At 44.0% G+C, this 24,221-nt stretch overlaps 1 protein-coding gene across 1 annotated transcript in view; it reads left to right on the top strand.

Moving 5' to 3' along the window:
* LOC124619490 overlaps positions 1–24,221 on the top strand; it is an 880,976-nt gene that overhangs the window by 357,839 nt on the left and 498,916 nt on the right. The window contains exon 6 of the mRNA XM_047145903.1: positions 8,575–8,955. Coding sequence (XP_047001859.1) covers positions 8,575–8,955 — 381 coding nt within the window. The remainder of the gene's footprint in view (positions 1–8,574; positions 8,956–24,221) is intronic.

The following is a 24,221-nucleotide window of genomic DNA, read 5'->3' as shown; positions in this document are numbered from 1 at the left end:
GCCTCAGGAGACTAAAGAGAAGCTTGATAAACATTACGGTGACTCTGCAACTTCGATTAGAACAGTTTATAAGTGGTTTCAAAATTTTCGGAGTGGCCATATGGGCACAAGTGATGCTGAACGTTCTGGACGCTCTGTGGAGGTTACGACTCCAGAAACCATTGATAAAATCCACGACATAGTGATGGATGACAGAAGAGTAAAGGTGCGTGAGATTGCTAGTGCTATGGGCGTCTCCAATGAATGACTACATAATATTTTGCTTCAACACTTGGACATGAGAAAGCTGTCCGCAAGATGGGTACCGCGGTTCCTCACGCTTGACCAAAAACGGAATCGTGTGAAGTGTTGCAAGGATGATTTGCAGCTATTCACGAAGAATCTGCAGGACTTAAAGCGTCGCTTCGTCACTGTGGGTGAAACATGGATATATTACTATATTCCTGAGACCAAACAACAATCTAAACAATGGGTTACCAAGGGAGAATCTGCACCAAAAAAGGCGAAGACCATTCCTTCGGCGGGAAAGGTTATGGCGACTGTCTTTTGGGATTTACAAGGGATAATCCTCATCGCCTATGTGGGAAAGGGTTAAATTATTATAGGTGCATATTATTCATGGTTATTGGACCGTTTGAAAACCGAGCTGCAAGATAAACGCCGGCGACTGGACCGCAGAGAAGTCCTTTTCCATCACGACAATGCACCAGCACACACCTCAGCAGTTGTGGTCGCCAAATTAATGTAAATAGGAGTCCAACTCGTTTCACATCCCCCCTATTCTCCAGACTTGGCTCCCTTGGACTACTGTTTGTTCGGCAATTTGAAGAAATGGCTGGCGGGACAAAGATTTTATTCAAACGAGGAGGTGATTGCAGCAACTAATAGCAGACTTGGACAGTTCGTATTATTCAGAAGGGATCAGAAGATTAGAAGAGCGTCGGACGAAGTGTATAAGTCTAAAAGGAGAGAGACTATGTCAAAATATAAAAAAGTTTTACCCCAAACACGTAAGTAGTTTTTATTTTTCCACGGAGTTTTCAAACGCACCGCGTATAGGTCCTCCCAATTAAGTAGAGCAAGGCTTTTGCACTGAACAGAGATTACGTTGAACATTAGGTTTTTGTAGCCATAGAGTGGGGAATAGTTTGGTGTATTGGAACCTTGACTAAAACCAACCAGCTTCCAGAAAAAGAAAGTGTTGCATTATTAACTGAACGGCCTTTCTACTTCTAGTGCGCAAACTTCTGTTTCCCCCTGCATATTGTTGTGTTGAGGAGCAACCCATTTATTTTAATTCTTAAATTAATGCTCTTGAATAATCTTCAAAGTTTCTTTCAGTCTGTTGTGATTTAAATAGCTGCTCCGTCAGCCTAACGATTACGGCAAATAAAGTGACGTTACCGTCTCATATTTTAGGCAATGTTGATGGTAACCACAGATGTATGACGGCAGTCACTTTCACAGCAACGGAGAGGATGTACGAGTGGCCGCACAGTTTTTACTGCCGACGCCTGAGCTTAGCTTGTCTCAGAGTGTGGATAAGCCGTTCATTGTCCATTGTACTCGTATCTCCCGAAGAAAAGATAACGGCAGCGCTGAGTGGGTATGCTGTCAGCCATTTTGTGCACACGTAATGAATTAAGTTATTAAAGAACCGTCGAGGCGATAACTCTCTGAGACATTCGTTTATCTCCAGTGCGAATGAGTAACGACCTTACGTATTACGTCAGGAGTTTAAAACACACGTTGTGCTGCCGAAGTGCTTCTTGCAGAATTGATTATCGCCAAACTCTACCTCTTAAATGTCACTGCTTGCTGGGGACCATAGTATGAGTCGTTATTACAGGATTTTGGCGTGTCGGACAACTTACGACTGTTGTATAATGATAGATGGGTTCTGACTGATGGGTTCTCATAGTTATCCAACAATAATTAATGGACTATTCTTCTTATCACGTTATCGGCACCAGCCATACAACGAATAACAAATAAAGACTGAGCAGCAGACAAATGTGAAATTGTGATCTTTTACTGATCTCCGTAGCACTGATAACTGTGGACAGTTGTTAATTGTGAGTGGTCAGTGTGTGAAAAACAGCCAGAATGCAAAGATGTTTGTATAAGCGAACCTACACTATATAGATTTGTTGTTCCCACCTTTGTTCATATGTTCAAAATCTGAATCACTGTTATCTGAAGAAGTGTTAGCAAATATCACACAATCAGCAGTATTGCTGGCAGGTTTAGCACGCGCTTAGCGATTGCGACTTTTGTAGCAAGCATGGACATGGTGGATTCAAATTCCATCTGAAAAAAAAAAAAAAAACAACTGAGATCTTCTTAGGACTCCGCCGGCCGAAGTGGCCGTGCGGTTCTAGGCGCTGCAGTCTGGAACCGCGAGACCGCTGCGGTCGCAAGTTCGAATCCTGCCTCGGGCATGGATGTGTGTGATGTCCTTAGGTTAGTTAGGTTTAACTAGTTCTAAGTTCTACGGGGACTAATGATCTCAGAAGTTGAGTCCCATAGTGCTCATAGCCATTTGAACCATTTCTTAGGACTCCAGTGGGAAATGCGTTCCTTTGTCCTATAATAGTGTAACGAAAACGAGGGAACGTGTTAACGAGAATCTAACCTTCAGCGGCGAATGAAAAAGTGTCATCAGGCAGTACATAGAAATTGTTTATTTGTAAATGCAGAAAATCTACACTAGGCGAGGCGGTTTTTTTAAGGAAAGGTTCCCTGCAGACATAATTAAGTGTATCAAAGTACTTTACAGAACAGCTCGCACCTTCCCAACACACAGCCATTTCCGGAAGTTTGCCGGTAGTGTTCATTTACACTGTGCGTAAGCTTGTAGTTTAGAAGTATTCGCAGACACGCGAAAGAGGGGTAGGGCACTGTTCCTAATGGGAAACGCGTTAAGTGTATGACTAGGGACGTTTAATAAGTAATTCAAAATATTGATTGAAAAAAATGCGAAATCCGTTGTGGGATATCGTGGAATATTCCCGCTTCAGCTCCTGTAGTTACATAAAGTTCCATTTTGCTGGCTGCGCTGTACGTAGCTATAAAAATGGCCTCTGTAACGAAAGCGCGTTGCAAGCAGAGGTCTATCACTGAGTTTCTTTTGGCGGAAATCCAGAGAATCGCGCACGTTCATAGGCGCTTGCAGAATATGTATGGGAACCTGGCAGTGAACAAAAGCACGGTGAGTTGTTGGGCGAGTAGTCTGTCATCTACATCTCTACATCTACATCCATACTCCGCAAGCCACCTGACGGTGTGTGGCGGAGGGTACTTTGAGTACCTCTATCGGTTTTCCCTTCTATTCCAGTCTCGTACTGTTCGTGGAAAGAAAGATTGTCGGTATGCCTCTGTGTGGCTCTAATCTCTCTGAGTTTATCCTCATGGTCTCTTCGCGAGATATACGTAGGAGGGAGCAATATACTGCTTGACTCCTCGGTGGAGGTATGTTCTCGAAATTGCAACAAAACCCATACCGAGCTACTGAGCGTCTCTCCTGCAGAGTCTTCCACTGGAGTTTATCTATCATCTCCGTAACGCTTTCGTGATTACTGAATGATCCTGTAACGAAGCACCCTGCTCTCCGTTGGATCTTCTCTAACTCTTCTATCAACCCTATCTGGTACGGATCCCACACTGGTGAGCAGTATACAAACGGTGGGCGAACACGTGTACTCTAGCCTACTTCCTTTGTTTCCGGACTGCATTTCCTTAGGATTCTCCCAATGAATCTCAGTCTGGCATTTGCTTTACCGACGATCAACTTTGTATGATCATTCCATTTTAAATCACTCCTAATGCGTACTCCCAGATAATTTGTGGAATTAACTGCTTCCAGTTGCTGACCTGCTATATTGTAGCTAAATAATAAAGGATCTTTCTTTCTATGTATTCGCAGCACACTACACTTGTCTACATTGAGATTCAATTGCCATTCCCTGCACCATGCGTCAATTCGTTGCAGATCCTCCTGCATTTCAGTACAATTTTTCATCGTTACAACCTCTCGATATACTACAGCATCATCTGAAAAAAGCCTCACTGAACTTCGTCAGTCCCCTCGACTTAGAACTAATTCAACCTAACTAACCTGAGGACATCACACACATAGATGCCCGAGGCAGGATTCGAACCTACGACCGTAGCAGCAGCGCGGTTCCGGACTGACGCGCCAAGCACCGCTCGGCCACAGTGGCCGACGCCAACCCTAGGCACAGGAACCTAGACGCCAGAGGAGCCCATGGAAACTCTACTGACTGGACTGGAAGGGACAGTTGAAACCCAGCCCTTGTTTTAGCACGTTATAGGGATGTAAGTAATTTGCAAGATTAAGGCACTTTTCGAAGACAGCACTGATATATGGAGACGTCCCCTCAAACATGAGGCCGGGTGAGGTGGTGCAGTGGTTAGCACAGTGGACTCGTATTCGGGAGAGTGACGGTTCAAATCCCCATTCGGCCATCTAGTTCATGTTTTCCGTGATTTCCTTAATTCGCTCCAGGCAAAATGCCGGGATGGTTCCTTCGAAAGTGGCTAGGGCAGTTTCCTGTCGCACCCTTCCCCACTCCGATCTTCATGCTTCATCCTGACCTTGTAGTTAATGAGATGTTAAGCTTTAAAAAAAATAATGGTTCAAATGGCTCTGAGCAATATGGGACTCAACTGCTGTGGTTATCAGTCCCCTAGTACTTAGAACTACTTAAACCTAACTACCTAAGGACATCACACACATCCATGCCCGAGGCAGGATTCGAACCTGCGACCGTAGCAATCGCACGGTTCCGGACTGCGCGCCTAGAACCGCGAGACCACCGCGGCCGGCAGATGTTAAGCTTTAAATCTTCCTTCTTCTCTGTCAGACATGGAGCTTGAAGTCACTGGGCTGAGCACTATGGGACTCAACCGCTGAGGTCATTAGTCCCCTAGAACTTAGAACTAGTTAAACCTAACTAACCTAAGGACATCACAAACATCCATGCCCGAGGCAGGATTCGAACCTGCGATCGTAGCGGACTTGCGGTTCTAGACTGCAGCGCCTTTAACCGCACGGCCACTTCGGCCGGCGAAATGCTTTCAGAGAACAAGGTTTTTTGACAAGTGTTTGTGCCTTGTTTTAAGCTCGGGAAAACAAGGCGCTGTGGATTAGCTATAGAAGTTGTTGTAAAATTATTTGATGATCTTATTGGAAGTGTTACTAGAGCTGCTGTTCCAGCTCGCGTGCCTGTCGGCGGGCAGCTGGACGCCCACGAGCACACGTGGGTAGGGTTGAGCAAAAGGCCGATGCGGGCACGAGTAGCCTCGTGGGTGGTGCATGTCCAGAACTCATGTGATAGGGCCGCCTGGCGGGTAGTCTATACCATGAGGGGCAATCAGATGAAGACAGAATACTTGCCACAGGGGGACCATGGAATGCTTCTATTCAAAGGTAGTCACTACACGCGTAAGACACGTATCATACATGGAGAGGAGACGTTCAGAACATTCCTGTTTCGTAGACCGCGGTTGGCCGCTGATGGATCCGCAATCGCACCAACGCTTGCATGTTTTCATCCGACTAAAACCGACGTCTAGGCATGCCTTTTCCAGGTCACCAAAGATATGAAGATCAGACGCCGAAACATTCCGGGTGTACGGAGGATGTTGCAGTGTTTCCCATGCAAATCCCTAAAGTGTGGCCATCGTCCAAATGGCAGTATGGGGACGGGCGTTATCGTGCAACAGAATGATTCATGCCGACAGACCGAGTGCAAACGGCAAAGCCAAAAGTGGGAATATTCCACAACTTCCCCGCCAAAGAAATCCAAAACTATTCACACAGGCTCCTTCAACTGCAGGGACCCTCTGCTCGTCGAGTTACTCCAGTTTGAAATCACAATCAAATCGCAGCGTAATAAAGACACTTTGCAGAAACTGCTTAGTACCATGAGGTCAAAACGAACGTGAATGCTGTCAGCCCCCACACTGCGAATCGGACAAAGGCTACGCTACAGCAATTTCGTTCGGAAACACCGCATCATCGTCCGTGCGGCCCAGATCTTTCACCGTGGCAACCTGAAGAACGACATGTGTGAATGTCAGTTTCAGTAATACGAGGAAATGCAAAACTGGGTGCGATTTTGTGTCCGACAGCGGCAGTCAGTGGCCTACGAAACAGGATTTCATGGTCTCGTCTCCTAGTGGGGTAAATGTCTTAAGGGGGGTAGGACTCCAAACGGGCCGACTTGGAGCAGGAGAAGCGCCACAGGACATTTTAATTTCCGGTGCCTATACTTTTACAAATAAATTCATAAAACTTTGTCAGTATGACCAGGAAGGAATCTATAACAAAAGAAATTTTTTTACATGTGAAATTTTATCATTTTTTCGCTTACTATTGGCTGCATTTGTTGCTATAGGTACACTTTTATTCATAAGTAAGAGAGACTGTTCGATAAATTTTACACAGCATACAAACCATACTTACAGGTGCCTGAAACTCTAGAATATATTTAATTTATGAAAAAATGAATGAGCTGTTACGTTTTATGCTCTATGTTTAGAAAAAAATCAAATTTTGTAATTAGTTATCTCTATTTTTACCATAGTTTTTAATAGATTTGGAAAATTCTAGAGTTTCATACACCTGCAAGTATGGTTTGTATGCTGTGCAAAATTCATCAAAGAATCTCTATAATTTGTCAAGAATAATGTACCTATAGCAACAAATGCAGCCAATAGTAAGTGAAAAAATGTTGGAATTTCACATGTAAAAAAAATTATTTTGTTATGTTTTTGAAGTTCCACTGCTATGACTGTGAATCCTGAATCCTTCCTGGTCATGCTGACAAAGTTTTATGAATTTATTTGTAAAAGTATTGGCGCTGGATATTAAAATCTCCTGTGGTGCCTCTCCTGCTCCAAGTCGGCCTGTTTGACGTCCTACCCCCGTTAACGGGTTTGGTGATTACTTTTGAATGAAACCATTCTATGGCTCCGTTGTGGCGGGTGTTGGGTTTTCATTTGACGGACCCCTTCAGCGGTGCCCGCGCCATGTGGGGCAGCACTGGAAAAGCCTAGGGGCCTAGGCTTCCTCTTACCTTCGGACTGACTTACAGTGTCGCACAGTTTTCGAAACACAGTATAAATGGCTCTGACCACTATGGGACTTAACATCTGAGGTCATCAGTCCCCTAGAACTTAGAACTACGTAAACCTAACTAACCTAAGGACATCACACACATCCATGCCCGAGGCAGGATTCGAACCTGCGACCCTAGCGGTCACGTGGTTCCAGACTAAAGCGCCTAGAACCGCTCGGGCACTCCGGCTGGCAAACACAGTATAACTCGGCGTTTTTCACATTAAGAAACCTAGGCAATTGTGAAACAACTGATGACAAATATATAACGTAATACATGGTGGATCGAACCCCACACTTTTGGATTTGCTGTTTGGCAGTTAAACAAAAAAAAAAAAAATGGTTCAAATGGCTCTGAGCACTATGAGACTTAACTGCTGTGGTCATCAGTCCTTTAGAACTTAGAACTACTTACACCTAAATTACCTAAGGACATCAAACTCATCCATGCCCGAGGCAGGATTCGAACCTGTGACCGTAGCGGTCACGTGGTTCCAGACTGAAGCGCCTAGAACCGCACGGCCACACCGGCCGGCTCCGCAATTTCTTTCGAAAACACCGCATCATCGTCTGTGCAGCCCAGATCTATCACCGTGGCGACTTGAAGAACGACATGTGTGAATGGCAGTTTCAGTCACACGAGGAAATGCAAAATTTGGTGCGATTTTGGATGCGACAGCGGCAGGCAGTGCTCTAAAACAGGATTTCATGGTCTCGTCTCCTAGCGGGATAAATGTCTTTAGTGATTACTTTTCAATGAAACCAATCCATGGCCGCGTTGTGGCGGGTGGTGGGTTTTCATTTGACTGCCCCTTGTAGGTACGCATGCTTGTGAGCGAGTTGACGGACCGCTCAGCGGTGCCCGCACCATTTGAGGCAGCACTGGTAAAGCCTCAGGGCCTAGGCTTCCTCTTACCTTCGGACTGACTTACCGTGTCGTACAGTTTTGGAAACACAGTATAACTCGGCGTTTTTCACATTAAGAAACCTAGGCAGTGTTTCAAATGGTTCTGAGCACTATGGGACTTAACATCTGAGGTCATCAGTCCCCTAGAGCTTAGAACTACTTAAACCTAACTAATCTAAGGACGTCACACGCATCCATGCCCGAGGCAGGATTCGAACCTGCAACCGTAGCGGTCGCGCGGTTCGAGACTGTAGCGCCTAGAACCGCTCGGCCACCCCGGTCGGCTTAGGCAGCGGTGAAACATCTGATGACAAATATCTTAACACATGATGGATCGAACCCCACACTTTTGGATATGCTGTTTGGCAGTTAAACCACTGAACCATTGAACCGAGTTGACAGCCGTACTGGCTGGCGATGCGGACCCCACTCGTCGTCAGCTTGGGGAGCAGACTCGATGCAGGTGTGGCCCACCTTCCTCGGCAGTTCTGCAGGACAGCGCGTGACGACACGGCTGTTGCAGGTGACGCACCAGGCGGCGCCGCACGTGCTGCTGGCGACGGAGTGCTCGTCGGCCGGCGGCGGCGGGTCCAGCTCGTCGTCGGACGACGAGGTGCAGGGCCTGCTGGCGGCCATGTCGACGCCGGTGCGCTTCCGCACGTGGCCCCCGCTGGACGCGCACAAGCCGGGCCGCTCGCTGTCGCCGCCGCCCAAGCTGTTCCACTACGCGGCCTCCGCCGACGCCGCCCCCGCGCCCGCCTGCGGCCTCGCCCCCGCCGCCTCCGCCTCCTCCGCCTCCGCCGCCGCAGCCGCCGCGGACGCCTCGCCGCGCAAGAGGCACCGCCACACGCCGCGCGCCTCGCACATCCAGCGGCCCTGCCTCGACTTCGAGAAGATGCAGCAGGTAACCACTGTACTCCGCATACTCGTCTCACTTTTACAATTTTGGTAAACTTTTTGGAATACAGTTATCAATAGATGATTATATTTTAACTGAAGTTCAGTCTTGATCACGACACTTATGTCTCAATAACATAGGTGACCGGTTTCGGTTATATTTATTTAACCATCTTCAGACCCGTGGCTTCCTTGGAGGAAGTTGACTTCGTAGCAGCTGAGGAGAGCTCCACCTTCCATCCTCCAAGGAAGCCATGGGTCTGAAGATGGTTATATAAATATAACCGAAACCGGTCACCTATGTTATTGAGACAAAAGTGTTGGGATCAAGACTGAACTTTAGTTAAAATATAATCGTCTCACTTACTTTTTGACCGTCTCCTGAAAGGGAAGTTCGGCGGAATGAACCTAATGTAGCTCAGAAAAAGCTTTAAACCTTGGTGGCCGAGAGTGAGGCCCACCTCGACTAACTTACTTCATCACAAATGTTACATCGATTTACGAGAAGTGTTCGGAACTGATTTACAGTACTAGTTTTTTGTACATTATTTATGACTGAACACGAGGCAATACATCTACATCTACATACATACTCCGCAATCCACCATACGGTGCGTGGCGGAGGGTACCTCGTACCACATCTAGCATCTTCTCTCCCTGTTCCACTTCCAAACAGAACGAGGGAAAAATGACTGCCTATATGCCTCTGTACGAGCCCTAATCCCTCTTATCTTATCTTTGACGTCTTTCCGCGAAATGTTATGTTGGCGGCAGTAAAATTGTACTGCAGTCACCCTCAAATGCTGGTTCTCTAAATTTCCTCAGTAGCGATTCACGAAAAGAACGCCTCCTTTCCCCTAGAGACTCCCACCCCAGTTCCTGAAGCATTTCCGTAACACTCGCGTGATGATCGAACCTACCAGTAACAAATCTAGCAGCCCGCTTCTGAATTGCTTCTATGTTCTCCCTCAATACGACCTGATAGGGATCCCAAACGCTCGAGCAGTACTCAAGAATCGGTCGTATTAGTGTTTTATAAGCGGTCTCCTTTACAGATGAACCACCATCTTCCCAAAATTCTACCAATGAACCGAAGACGACTATCCCCCTTCCCCACAACTGCCATTACATGCTTGTTCCACCTCATATCGCTCTGTAATGTTACACCCGAATATTTAATCGACGTGACAGTATCAAGCGCTACACCACTGACGGAGAATTCAATCATTACGGGATTCTTTTTTCTATTCATCTGCATTAATTTACATTTTTTCTATATTTAGAGTTAGCTGCCATTCTTTACACCAATCACAAATCCTGTCCAAGTCATCTTGTATCCTCCTACAGTCACTCAACGACGACACCTTCCCGTACACCACAGCACCATCAGCAAACAGCCGCACATTGCTATCCACCTTATCCAAAAGATCATTTATGTAGATAGAAAACAACAGCGGACCTACCACACTTCCCTGGGGCACTCTAGGTGATACCCTCGCCTCCGATGAACACTCACCATCGAGGACAACGTTCTGGGTTCTATTACTTAAGAAGTCTTCGAGCCACTCACATACTTGGGAACCAATCCCGTATGCTCGTACCTTAGTTAGGAGTCTGCAGTGGGGCACCGAGTCAAACGCTTTCTGGAAGTCAAGGAATATGGCATCCGTCTGATACCCTTCATCCATGGTTCGCAAGATATCATGTGGAAAAAGTGCGAGTTGCGTTTCGCAGGAGCGATGCTTTCTAAAGCCGTGCTGATGCATGGACAGCAACTTCTCTGTCTCAAGGAAATTTATTATATTCAAACTGAGAATATGTTCGAGAATCCAGCAACAAACCGATGTTAAGGATATTGGTCTGTAATTTTGAGGATCCGTCCTTCTACCCTTCTTATATACAGACGTCACCTGCGCTTTTTTCCAGTCAAATCTCTCAGTCTACGAGGCATACTCAGAAAGTAAGGTATACTCCATTAATGTCTGAAATAGTGCCGTAGTGCTGGAGGGAATTGACACCATGACTCCTGCAGGGCTGTCCATAAATCCGTAACAGTACGAGGAGGTGGAGACCTGTTCTGAACAACACGTTGCAAGACATGCTCAATAATGTTCATGTCTGGGAAGTTTGGTGGCCAGCGGAAGTGTTTAAAATCAGAAAAGTGGTCCTGGTGCCACTCTGTAGCAATTCTGGACGTGTGCGGTGTGTCGCTGTTCTGCTGAAATTTCCCAGTTCCGGCGGTATACACAGTGGGCATGAATGGATGCAGGTGATCAGACAGGGTTCTTAGGTACGTGTCACCTGTCAGAGTCGTATCTAGACGTGTCAGCGTCCGATAACACAAGTCTCCACCAGCTTGAACAGTCCCTTGCTGACATGCAGGGTCCATCGAATCATGAGGTTATCTTCATCCGCTCGATACAGTTTGAAACGAGACTTGTCCGACCAGGCAATATGTTTTCAGTCATCAACCGCCCAATGTCGGTGTTGACGGGCCCAGACGAGGCGTAAAGCTTTGTGTCGTGCAGTCATCAAGGGTACATGAGTGGGCCTTCGACTCTGAAAGCCCATATCGAATATGTTCCCTTGAATGGTTCGCAGGCTGACACTTTTTGGTGGCCCAGCATTGAAATCTGCAGCAGTTTGCGGAAGGGTTGCGCTTCTGTCACGCTGAACGTTTCTCATCAGTCGTCGTTGGTCCCGTTCTTGTAGGCTCTGTCTCCGGCTGCAGCGATGTTGGAGATCTGATGTTTTACCGGATTCCAGAAAAGTTTGTGGGACAAACGTTGCATGGGACAACGGGGGTCATGATGTGACTTTGGTTTTTTGTTGCTAGGTGGGGTCGTTTCAGAGATCTGAAGGTCAACTTTTTTTTTTTTAATTGGGATGCTATAGTTTGGTACTTATTTTCTGATAGCGGCTATGGAGACGAATCTAGTGATGTGTAAGAGTAAGGTCAATGAAGGTCAAAAAAGTGTCATGTACGTCCATTTACAGAAGGTGTTCGAAGAGATGACCATTGGTATCAGTGCAGTGCTGCAATCTTTATGTCATGGATTGAGTGTTCATTCTTGATTTTCAACTGTCGACGACAGACTTCAACTCTGCTGTCCTTCTGAGCATGTATCAAATCCTGTGGAACGTTTGTCATATACAAATCGCCCACGAATGCAGGGTTGCTCGGCTATGGCTTGTCTGCCATTCCAGTCCATCGAAGGTTACGCGCCTATCAGCGGTAATCAATTGAGATACAACCTCAGTGTTATTCGGAGAGCGCGATGTTGGCCGACGACCAGTGCTCAGGTCCTTGCGTGCACATTCCCTTCTACTAGCGAACCTAGCGATCCAGTTGTAAACAGTCTTATGTGCAGCTTCTTGCCCAAACACCGCAGTTAAACGTTTCTGAATATGTGTTGTTTTGACTCCCTAATTCCACAAAAACCGTGCGGTCCATCCTTATCCACGACACTCGCCTTCCACCTTGTCCACAGCTTCCTCTACTTAACAGCAAACAAGCGCTTGTTCCTTCACTGTACACAGTGCTCACAACTGACATCTAGCGTCTGCGGGATGTTCTAGTTCAACGCCCTACAAGACGACTTGCTTGTCGTTCCGGCGATATTTACTGTAAAACAACGCAGTTGTAAATCCATTCCCAACGTCACTCGTAATCTAGAACAGTTTGTATTAATGATCTACTGCATGATGCTGGAGTCCCTGTGAGGTTATTCGCTGAAGATTCTGTTGTCCATAGGAAGGTTGCGATGCCAGAACACTGTAGCAAAATGCAGTAAGACCTGAATAGGGTTGACGATTGGTGAAGGAACTCGCAGTTCACCCTAGACGAAAGTATTCGGTTAGTAAATAAGTTCGTGGCTTTCTCCGTAAGTTTAATAAAAGAGATACACATCAAAGAGTTTCTTTCTTCTTTTTTTTTTTTTTTTTTTTTTTTTTTTTTCCATCAGTCTACTGACTGGTTTGATGCGGCCCGCCACGAATTCCTTTCCTGTGCTAACCTCTTCATCTCAGAGTAGCACTTGCAACCTACGTCCTCAATTATTTGCTTGACGTATTCCAATCTCTGTCTTCCTCTACAGTTTTTGCCCTCTACAGCTCCCTCTAATACCATGGAAGTCATTCCCTCATGTCTTAGCAGATGTCCTATCATCCTGTCCCTTCTCCTTATCAGTGTTTTCCACATATTCCTTTCCTCTCCGATTCTGCGTAGAACCTCCTCATTCCTTACCTTATCAGTCCACCTAATTTTCAACATTCGTCTGTAGCACCACATCTCAAATGCTTCGATTCTCTTCTGTTCCGGTTTTCCCACAGTCCATGTTTCACTACCATACAATGCTGTACTCCAGACGTACATCCTCAGAAATTTCTTCCTCAAATTAAGGCCGGTATTTGATATTAGTAGACTTCTCTAGGCCAGAAATGCCTTTTTTGCCATAGAGAGTCTGCTTTTGATGTCCTCCTTGCTCCGTCCGTCATTGGTTATTTTACTGCCTAGGTAGCAGAATTCATTAACTTCATTGACTTCGTGACCATCAATCCTGATGTTAAGTTTCTCGCTGTTCTCATTTCTACTACTTCTCATTACCTTCGTCATTCTCCGATTTACTCTCAAACCATACTGTGTACAAAAAAAAATAGGTTTTAGCCATCAATAATGTTTTCACCTTCGATATTTATAACAGTCTGCTAACACTAGGGTAACTTCGCGATTCCTCGACTGTAGATATCACGTGGTTTTGAGGCGAAGAACTCGTCGAGTCATGTTCGGAGGTCATTTCCATCGGGAAAGGACGTTCCTTGAAGGTTCTTTGACAGAGGGCGGAAAAGATGAAAATCTGGTGAATAAGGTAATAAGGTGGGTGTGGAGTGACTTCTCAACCCAGCTCCAGTATACTGTCTTTTGTCAACCTAACGGGATGTGGGCGGACGGCCGGCCGAAGTGGCCGTGCGGTTAAAGGCGCTGCAGTCTGGAACCGCAAGACCGCTACGGTCGCAGGTTCGAATCCTGCCTCGGGCATGGATGTTTGTGATGTCCTTAGGTTAGTTAGGTTTAACTAGTTCTAAGTTCTAGGGGACTAATGACCTCAGCAGTTGAGTCCCATAGTGCTCAGAGCCATTTGAACCATTTTGTGGGCGGACGCTATCGTGTTGTAACATCACTTCAGGCTGTCTTTCTGGTCGTTGTTCTAGGACTGTGTCTGAAAGACGTCTCAGTTGTTGACAGTGTCACCAGTAACGATACAGGATAGGAATGGTCGACGTTGCTCACGAGACAGCTGATGACGAGCGAGAAGCACCTGCTCATTTGTGTGATTTTGACCTATAGCATACGGTACCAATACACTCGTTTTTTGAACCTTCCCCACTGCATGCAAATTTCGCGCGATGTTGGAATGATCACATTTCATCATATTGGCCGTTTCTCGAGTACACTGATGTCAATAATTGTGGATTAACGCGTTTAAACGATCTTCATCACACCCTGCAGGTCTTCCTGAACGTGGAGAGTCACTGATGTCGAAACGAACCTCCTAAAAACGAGAAAATCATTTTCTTGCCGTGCTCTGTCCGGTGTAATTAACCTCCATTCACGGCGCAAATGTTTCTGATTGCATCCAATGCGGTCACGCGTCTATTGAACTCAAACAGAAGGAAATGTCAGAAATGTTTCGATTTCTCCACTTGGCAATCCGTTTTCTAGCGTCCAAAGCTCCACTCGCTGTCTGAAAACGACCAAATTACAGAGTATGAACTCAAACAGCAACAGTAAACTACAGATAAAAAATGAAAATCGATAAATAAACCCATAGCAACAGGAATCCCAACATAAAAATGCAGGTATCTGCAGTGCGGTAAAGCAAGGTAACGTGGGAGAGTCGAATGATGTACTGGGTGACTTTCTACCAGCATCGGAAGGAAGATTAGTGTATAGCGACCTGTCGAGGACGATGTCGTTTACATGCGGAACACAAGCTCAGACTTGCAAATGACAGGGAAGAAAATCGGTCATGCCGTTTAGTCGAACCATCCAACCACTTTCAGAAAATTACGAAAATTCACGGAAAACCAGACACACATCTGAACCGCTACTCTTCAGTCTTCGAGTCCAGTGTCCCACCATTGCGACCATCGACTTTTGTCACACCCCTCCTCCCGGCACTAACAATAGAAATGAAATACATTAAAACCCCGTTTAACCGAACTAAAGGGGGAAAGCCGTTTGGGATGACAATTTTGCGGTTTTAGCCACGAAAACATGTATTATGTAGTACAGTATTCTGTAGTGTTATTACAGAATATATTTTTCAAAAGTTCTAAAGGCCAAACGAATTAAAAAATCTTCTTCTGTGCTACTCTTACGTTGTTTATTAAAGTTAAAATTACATTTTTAGGATTTCAGTACATTTATATACAGCATACTGTACGTAAAAGTTTGTAGCATAGAACAAAAATACACACGCAAGTGAAAGAAACAAGCACTCGAATGCACTATTCTTGGTAGTGCAGCTTTGTTTAGACTTGTGAGTCGGTGGGTGGGGAAACAACTCAAGACCAGGCGTATAACTCTCCCCTCTAACGTCAGTCCAGTCTCCGGTACATTCCTGCCCCGAATTATTTCCGTGATTTTCGGAGGTGTTTCGGATAACCCGGGTTTAGGTTGACGCGATTTCCGTTAACCGACGTTTTTCTGTGCTTGTTACGATGCACATACATCCGTTGCACTCACCTTGACAAAATCAAATGTTCAGATGTGTGTGAATTCCTTAGGGACCAAACTGCTGAGGTCATCGGTCCCTAGACATACACACTACTTAAACTAACTTATGCTAAGGACAACACACGCACCCATGCCCGAGGGAGGACTCGAACCTCCGGCGGGAGAGGCCGCGCAATCCGTGACATGGCGCCTCGAACCACGTCGCCTAGACAAAAAAGATACCCTCTAAACGTAGCGAGATCGTTTCATGAAGGAAAATGACATCGCAAGATAAAGAAATAAGTTATCCAACTAAGGCAGCTAAGTGACCATCGCAGCCAACAGCGCAATGGTGCACTGGTGATCTGACAATTTTGGCAGGTATCGGTCCTAGCTCAGGTGATCTAATTTTTTAGCACAGTTTAATTTGAGTACTTCTTTATCTGCAGGTCTGTTGGGTACCAATATTGCAGTTGATTTTGAACTATCTTCCCGATAAATTACGGACTCGAGATTTTAAACATAGCTCACACGTGCTGGGAATTCAATGTTAACTCGCTTTCTTGTCTGGTGTGTGGCGGATGGAGAGTACTTTGTTTACCACTGCGATTTGCCCTTTTTCCTTTTGCAGTCGCAAGTGATTCTCCAGGAAGACAACTGCTGGTTAGCCTCGAAACTCTATAATTTTTGTCTTCACAGACGCTTGATATTAGAGGTAGCAATATATTGCTTGGGTCAGGCGAAGGATAACTGAAGTAATCCTAAAATTTTCTGCACGTCTCTGTTATAATCTCATCAGAGTCTTGGAAATCGAGTGGAAAATTTCACACACTCAAGACTATTAGCAGAAAATAGTTATTGAAATGAAAATAATTTTTTAATCTACCAAGTTTTTAAATCGGAGTAAAAAGTTATTAAATAGTTTCTTTTAGAGCCATACGGAGTCCTAACTCCATAAAGATAGCCCTGAAAATTTGTGATGGTGAATTTTTATTGGCTGTGAAAAATTTGTTAGATTTAAAACGAGAAACGTGGGGTACATGAGTACATAACTGATCCATGAGTAGTTCACCTCCTGACTATTACTCCACTTACTAAATGATGCATAAACATTTCACCTCCTTACTGTTATCTGTTGCATGTACCCTACGTTTTTCATTTTGAATCTTAAAAATATGTTCATAACTATTGAAAATCTGCAATCACTAATTTTCAGGACTATCTGTATTGGGTGAATTATTTTATCCTTTTTAGCCCTATTTAAAAACGTGGTTTATTAAAAATTCGTTTTTAAATAAATAACTATTACTCGTCGGCTAAAAGATTCCAAAAATTGCGCTTTTGGTTGGTACACAGTGGGAATCTGTATAGTTTGATAGACTCGAGGATAGTTTGTGTTAACAGCAATCGGAATGATAAATTTTGTTTCAGTACCGCAATTATTACTGGGCGTTCAAAGTTACCCTAGCGCCATTTTATATCTCTGTCTCCTTCCCCTCCTCCCGCCCTCTCCTCTCTCTCTCTGTCTCTCTTTCTCTCTCTGGTTGCAGCTCGTAGTAGATTATGAGCAGCCAGCAAAAAAAGGCGAACTAGGACTAAATAATGGGCAAAGTTGGTCACGTGTTTCCTAGACGAATCGGTCGGCCGCTGAATGTGGTGCCAGCGATTAATTAATTGCTTGGGCGCTGTAATTACTCTGGCTTTCATCGCAGCAGATTGATTAAAACTTGCTCTTGTAGTACTGCCGCTGCGACCGGCCACAGAACCGGAACAGCGAAATGTCGGATTTTTACTGACTGCTACCGAGTTTGAGAGGAGCCTGTGGTTTTCATTATTGGACACGAATATTAATTTGTCTGTGGTCTTTGTTATCCTATACAACAGTTTCTTTTAATGAACAGCCTGAAAATATGTTATCGACGGGTATTTCATGTACTGTTAACGGAACTTACTAAATTCTACTAATTTCGCTACTGTTCAGCGACATCTGTTTATTTTGAAATATTTTTGTATGAATATTACGTGATAAAATTACGTAGGACAGTCTTCGTATAATGATGTTTAAAAACTGAAAATATGCCGTGAACGATGACGATTTACACCAGACGAATGAATACGGTTGTCTCCATAGCCAGGTTCCCCTGCCAGTTCAATTTGCTGTGAATCGTCTGTATTTCGTGGTCAAAACTAGAGAAGCCTTGTGTATATCTGCCGCTACACAGCATTATCTTTGTTTCTTCCCAGTACGTATTGAGAATACCAGCTGTGACCATTCACGCCATGTGGATTTCACAATTCTTATTATGCTTATCCATTACGGATATTTTAGAACCGTGACTGTATACTGAATGTAAATAAGTTGTAAAAACTGCATCAGTCACTTTTTTTAATAATTATGTTTTATTCCATGAACCTGTTTTCGAACGTTTTCAGATTCATCTTCAGATGGTTTTAGGAAGTTACATCATTATTGCTAGCATAATGCTGGGTGCTGGCGCTATGACAAAAAGATGGAAGACATTTTAATGTATCGCCATGACTATAGCTTATCTGTCGACACGGATGTAAATTTAGTTTTTTACTTACTGCGTCAGTATAGGCGGCTTTTTTGGGTTAGTGTCCATCTGTCTCTCTCCATTTTGATGTCCAATTGTTATATCACTAAACACGCTTCCACACAAACTATATCAATTTACACTCTGACGGCGAGACTTTTCCAGCATCCAGTATGCGCTTTACAACTGTTGCTTGTAACAAGGATCTTGACAGAAAGATATGGCATATGCCTACTTTGCATACAGCTGTAATTTGTTCTTCTTTACATGTATTAAAGTCGATGTAAGGGTAAATATATTAATCAGACCGGCGATAATATGAGAGCACAAAATAAAATAAATAAATAAATAAATTACTACAATAACAGACTTCAGGTGATCTGGTATCTTATTTCTAGCCGGCCGGAGTGGCCGTGCGGTTCTAGGCGCCACAGCCTGGAACCGCGTGACCGCTACGGTCGCAGGTTCGAATCCTGCCTCGGGCATGGATGTGTGTGATGTCCTTAGGTTAGTTAGGTTTAAATAGTTCTAAGTTCTAGGGGACTGATGACCACAGCAGTTAAGTCCCATAGTGCTCAGAGCCATTTGAACCACTTTTTTTCTTATTTCTATTTGTATATTACGTGTAATACAGGCAGTTATAGCAGTTTTTTGTCATGATTGGCATTAACATGAATACCCAGGAATCAATGATACAGAGTTATTGTATCTGCAGTGAGATGCAGCTGTCTGTATGACTAGTACCTTTATATTTAAATTTAAATTAATTTTATTAAATTTAACAAATCTTCAGATGAACTGTTGACTTATTTCTGTTCTTATATTAACATTATCTGGCGTATTAGCAAGAGTAGATTCTGTTTATATAAAAGTTGTAGTGATGCTGCAACAATAACTCTGTATCATTGATTCCTGGGTATTCATGTTAATGGCAACCATGGTAAAAAAAATTGCTATAAACTGCCTGTATCATACGTAATATACAAATAGAAATAAGATATCAGATCACCTGATGTCTGTTCTTGTAGTAATTTATTTATTTATTTTATTTTGTGCTCTCATATTATCGCCGGTCTGATTAAAATATTTACACTTACATCGACTTTAATACATGTAAAGAAGAACAAATTACAGCTCTGTGCAAAGTAGGCCTGTGCCATATCTTTCTGTCAAGATCTTTGTTACAAGCAACAGTTGTAAAGCGCATACTGTATGCTGGAAAAGTCTCGCTGTCAGAGTGTAAATTAATATAGTTTGTGTGGAAGTATGTGTAGTGATATAACAACAGGAAATCAAAATGGAGGCAGACAGATGGACACTAACCGTAAAAAGTCGCCTATACTGTCGCAGTACGTAAAAAACTAAATTGATATCCATATCGACAGATAAGCTATAGTCATGGCGATACATTAATGTGTGTTCCATCTTTTTGTCATAGAGCCAGCCTCCAACATTATGCTAGCAATAATGATGTAACTTCCTGAAACCATCTCAAGATGAACCTGAAAAGGTTCGAAAACGGGTTCATGGAATAAAACATAACATTCACAATTCTTATCTGTGGATATCACATGTTACGTGTCACTGTGTGTTTAAACTTTAATTAAAAAACCCACTACATTAAACACATCATTTTAAAGTCAAATATACCAATATGTAGCAATGCGCTCGTTATGACTGTGGACACTGAGAATATAACTGAATGCTACTATTAATTTAGCCCAAACATCGACAGTATCAAGCAATAGTGGTCGATGGCACACTTGTTTGATAGGATGGCATTATAACAGAAATGTAATAACAAATCACCAATAACCTACGTTAAAAATATGTTACAAAACTGTAGGCTACTTAACTTTGGTACAGTTTGATGCGTGGCTCTTGTCATAAACCTAATACAATGAAATGTAAATAACTTCGCTGTTTCTTAGCGGTCCATGATACGGGATGTTCGAAAAATCTCTCCGCAGTGCCGTATGATTGTTAGCCGCGCGTGCCGTATGATTGTTTGCGTGCAACGATACTGCAGTGATATTCTGCACCTATTCATAGGAGAACTTGTGTTAAGTGAAATGCTGAACGGTTATTTTCAACAAGATGGTGCAACCGCGCATACAGCTCGCGTTTCAGTGTGACTGCTTGCTGACGTTTTTGGTGATCGCATAATTTCACAGCCAAGCAACTGTTTATAAAAAACTGTCCAAAATCCGTCGCTGAATTGAAAACTGCAATATCCACTTTTACTGCTTCTCTTACAGAAGAAAAGTTACAGCTTGTGTTTGGAAACATGATTAGACGAATTGAATTGTGTATTCAACAACAGGGGGAACACTTTCAACTTTTTCTGTGAAAATTTGTAAGTTAAATGAATATTCAATAAATTAATAACTTGTATTTCACTGAGTTTCATTTCGGTATATTCACTGCGGCATACGGCACTGCGGAGAGACTTTTTGAACACCCCGTGTGTAAATTGAAGGTGTAGGGGGAAGAAAGGAAAGGGAAGGAACTAATGATATCAGCTGCATCAGAATTTTATGCGAAATCAGCGGCGAGAAGTGAAAATATGCGCTGGATCGAGACTCGAACCCGGGTTTTCCTGCTACCTAGGCAGTTATGTTAACCACTGCGCCACCCGGACACAATGTTTATGGCAGTCGCGTGGACTATGTCGGTACACCCCCGGCCTACTCACACTCACCTAGCGCCACCTATCCACATTCTCCGTCCACATCCTCCATGCTTGCTAATTATAGATTCTCGCTGGAGATCGAACGTAAATGTGCATCTGTACTGAAGGTTATGGATTCATTGCCTATTGGGGCGAATCGATCGTATGAATGCATGGTATCTGTTTTTCGGACATGTCTGATAGAACACACACCGCGCATTCATACGAGGGGCGTTTGAAAAGTCCGTGCAAAAATAAAAACTACTTACGTGTTAGGGGTAAACCTTTCTTATTTCTCGACATAGTCTCCTTTTAGGCTTATAAACTGCGTCCAACGCTGTTCTGATTTGTTGATCCCTTCCGTATAGTAGCAATTGTCCAAGTCTGCAAAATAGCTATTAGTTGCTGCAATCACCATCTCGTTTGAATAAAATCTTTGTCCCGCCAGCCATTTCTTCAAATTGTGGAACAAATAGTAGTCCGAGGGAGCCAAGTCTGGAGAATAGGGGGGGTTGTGAAACGAATTGGAATCCTATTTCCAATAATTTTGCGACCACAACTGCTAAGGTGTGTGCTAATGCATTGTCATGATGAAAAAGAACATTTTTGCGGTCCAATCGCCGGCGTTTTCCTTGCAGCTCGGTTTTCAAACGGTCCAATAACCATGAATAATATGCACCTGTAATAGTTTCACCCTTTTCGACATAGTCGATGAGGATTATCCCTTGCGAATCCAAAAAGACAGTCGCCATAACCTTTCCGGCCGATGGACTGGTCTTCGCCTTTTTTGGTGCAGATTCTCCCATGGTAACCCATTGTTTAGATTGTTGTTTGGTCTCAAGAGTATAGTAATGTGTCCATGTTTCTTCAACAGTCACGAAACGACGCTTGAAGTCCTGCGGATTCTTCCTGAACAGCTGCAAGCCATGCTTACAACTCTTCACACGATACCGTTTTTGGCCAAGCGTGAGCAATCGCGGAACCCATCTTGCGGATAGCTTTCTCATGTCCAAATGTTTATGCAAAATATTGTGTACCCGTTCATTCGAGATGCCCCCAGCACTAGCAATCTCACGCACCTTAACTCTTCTGTCATCCATCACCATATCATGGATTTTATCAGTTATTTCTGGAGTCGTAACCTCCACAGGGCGTCCAGAAAGTTCAGCATCACTTGTGCTCATATGGCCACTCCGACAATTTTGAAACCACTTATGAACTGTTCTAATCAAAGGTGCAGAGTCACCGTAATGTTTATCAAGCTTCTCTTTAGTCTCCTGATACGTTTTGCCTTTCATAAAGTAATGTTTAATCACCACACGAAATTCTTCTTCGTCCATTTTTTGACAATCACTCGACTTCCTTGATTCACACGAATGCCAAACACAAAGAAATAGACCAATATGGCTGAAATTTCGTGTGCGTTCTTCCCAAGGATGCTACTAACTAAACATGACCTCGATAAGCGCAGGTGGTGCCATCTCTCGCAATTTGCACGGACTTTTCAGACGCCCCTCGTGTAGTCTATGATATTGTCGCTATGACAGAATGTAATTAAGCAGACTCTCTGATACTGGCCCTAGTTATCTGTAAGTAGCTGCTGGTAGGTCAGAAGGCAGTCTTCACAGTACTGTACTGAGCATGCTACAGCCACTGAACTGAACTGTCTAACTGCTAATCAGCAACTTTGTGTGTGTGACTGGGGCGCGTAGCGTTTTGTGCCTGTCGGTGGAAGAATTTTACTGTCCACAAGAACGAGCCGCAAGCAGTATAGTACGCAGTTGCCAGCGCTCGCTATCGTGGTTTCCACACTATATTTGGAAGAGCAGTTGAAGGGAATTGAAAGTGTCTTGAAAGGAGGATATAAGATGAACACCAACAAAAACAAAACGAGGATAATGGAATGTAGTCGAATTAAGTCGGGTGATGCCGAGAGAATTAGATTATGAAATGAGACACTTAAAACAGTAAAGGAGTTTTGCTATTTGGGGAACAAAATAACTGATGATGGTCGAAGTAGAGAGGATATAAAATGTAGACTGGCGATGGCAAGGAAAGCGTTTCTGAAGAAGAAAAATTTGTTAACATCGAGTATAGATTTAAGTGTCAGGAAGTCGTTTCTGGAAGTATTTGTATGGAGTGTAGCCATGTATGGAAGTGAAACGTGGACGATAAATAGTTCGGACAAGAAGAGACTAGAAGCTTTCGAAATGTGGTGCCACAGAAGAATGGTGAACATTAGATGGGTATATCACATAACTAATGAGGAAGTACTGAATAGAATTGGGGAGGAGTTTCGGGCCCAACTTGACTAGAAGAAGGGATCGGTTGGTAGGACATGTTCTAAGGCATCAAGAGATCACCAATTTAGTATTGGAGGGTAGCGTGGAGGGTAAAAATCGTAGAGGGAGACCAAGAGATGAATACACGAAGCAGATTCAGAAGGATGTAGGTTGCAGTGGGTACTGGGAGATGAAGAAGCTTGCAGAGGATAGAGTAGCATGGAGAGCTGCGTCAAACCAGTCTCTGGACTGAAGACCTCAACAACAACGTCAGAAGTATACGACACATTGGAGGAAGTGGCGCCGAAGCAGGAAGAGGTCTGGTTTGTGAGCACCATCTGGAGACTGCTCCCGAGAACAGAGGTGCGCTAGGGCGAATGGTTATGCCTGTGTGGTGGCCTGCCCACTCTTCCGAATTAAATCCCACTGGGCACTTGAGGGGTGCGCTGGGGGGACGTATTTCAGCAAAATCCACATCCACCAACGACCATCCAATAGTTGTTAACCGCGCTCGTTAAGGAATGGAAAGTCCTACCGTAGAAAACTCCTTGTCAACCTTGTGGCCAGCATAGGAGGACGTTGACAACATGCATTGTTGTCCGTGGTGATCGAACACCCTGTTATGAACCATGTCCTGCCTTTTGTGATGTCTAAGGGACCATCATAAATAGCGGTGATTTCAGTGTAATTATTGTCTTCTCATTCCAGTTCGTCTCATTGCGTACTTCCTTCATTTACCTTCTTTACAATACCTAAGTTCTTCGTATACAGGGTACAAGTTTCGTCGACCCTAGTTATATGCCAGGGACACTGCATGCAAAAGTCACTTAACGCTGATGATCACAGCAATTGCTCCTAGATTATTTTACATATGTGTGTTACGAGAAACATAGCTACTTTGGAAAAGCCACCGCTCCTCCTCTGGTACTACTCAGCTGCTGTTATTACCCGATACGTCAAACAAAACATTTCTACAGAAGATATGCCATAGGACAAAATTGAGTGAAAGTACGCAAAGCACCCAGTTTTGTGCAGTCGACAAAAAAG

This window comes from Schistocerca americana, chromosome 6, assembly GCF_021461395.2.
Source record: "Schistocerca americana isolate TAMUIC-IGC-003095 chromosome 6, iqSchAmer2.1, whole genome shotgun sequence".
Taxonomy (NCBI): domain Eukaryota; kingdom Metazoa; phylum Arthropoda; class Insecta; order Orthoptera; family Acrididae; genus Schistocerca; species Schistocerca americana.
The sequence above is the reverse complement of the archived record's forward strand: the minus strand, read 5'-3'. Positions and strand labels throughout refer to the sequence as shown.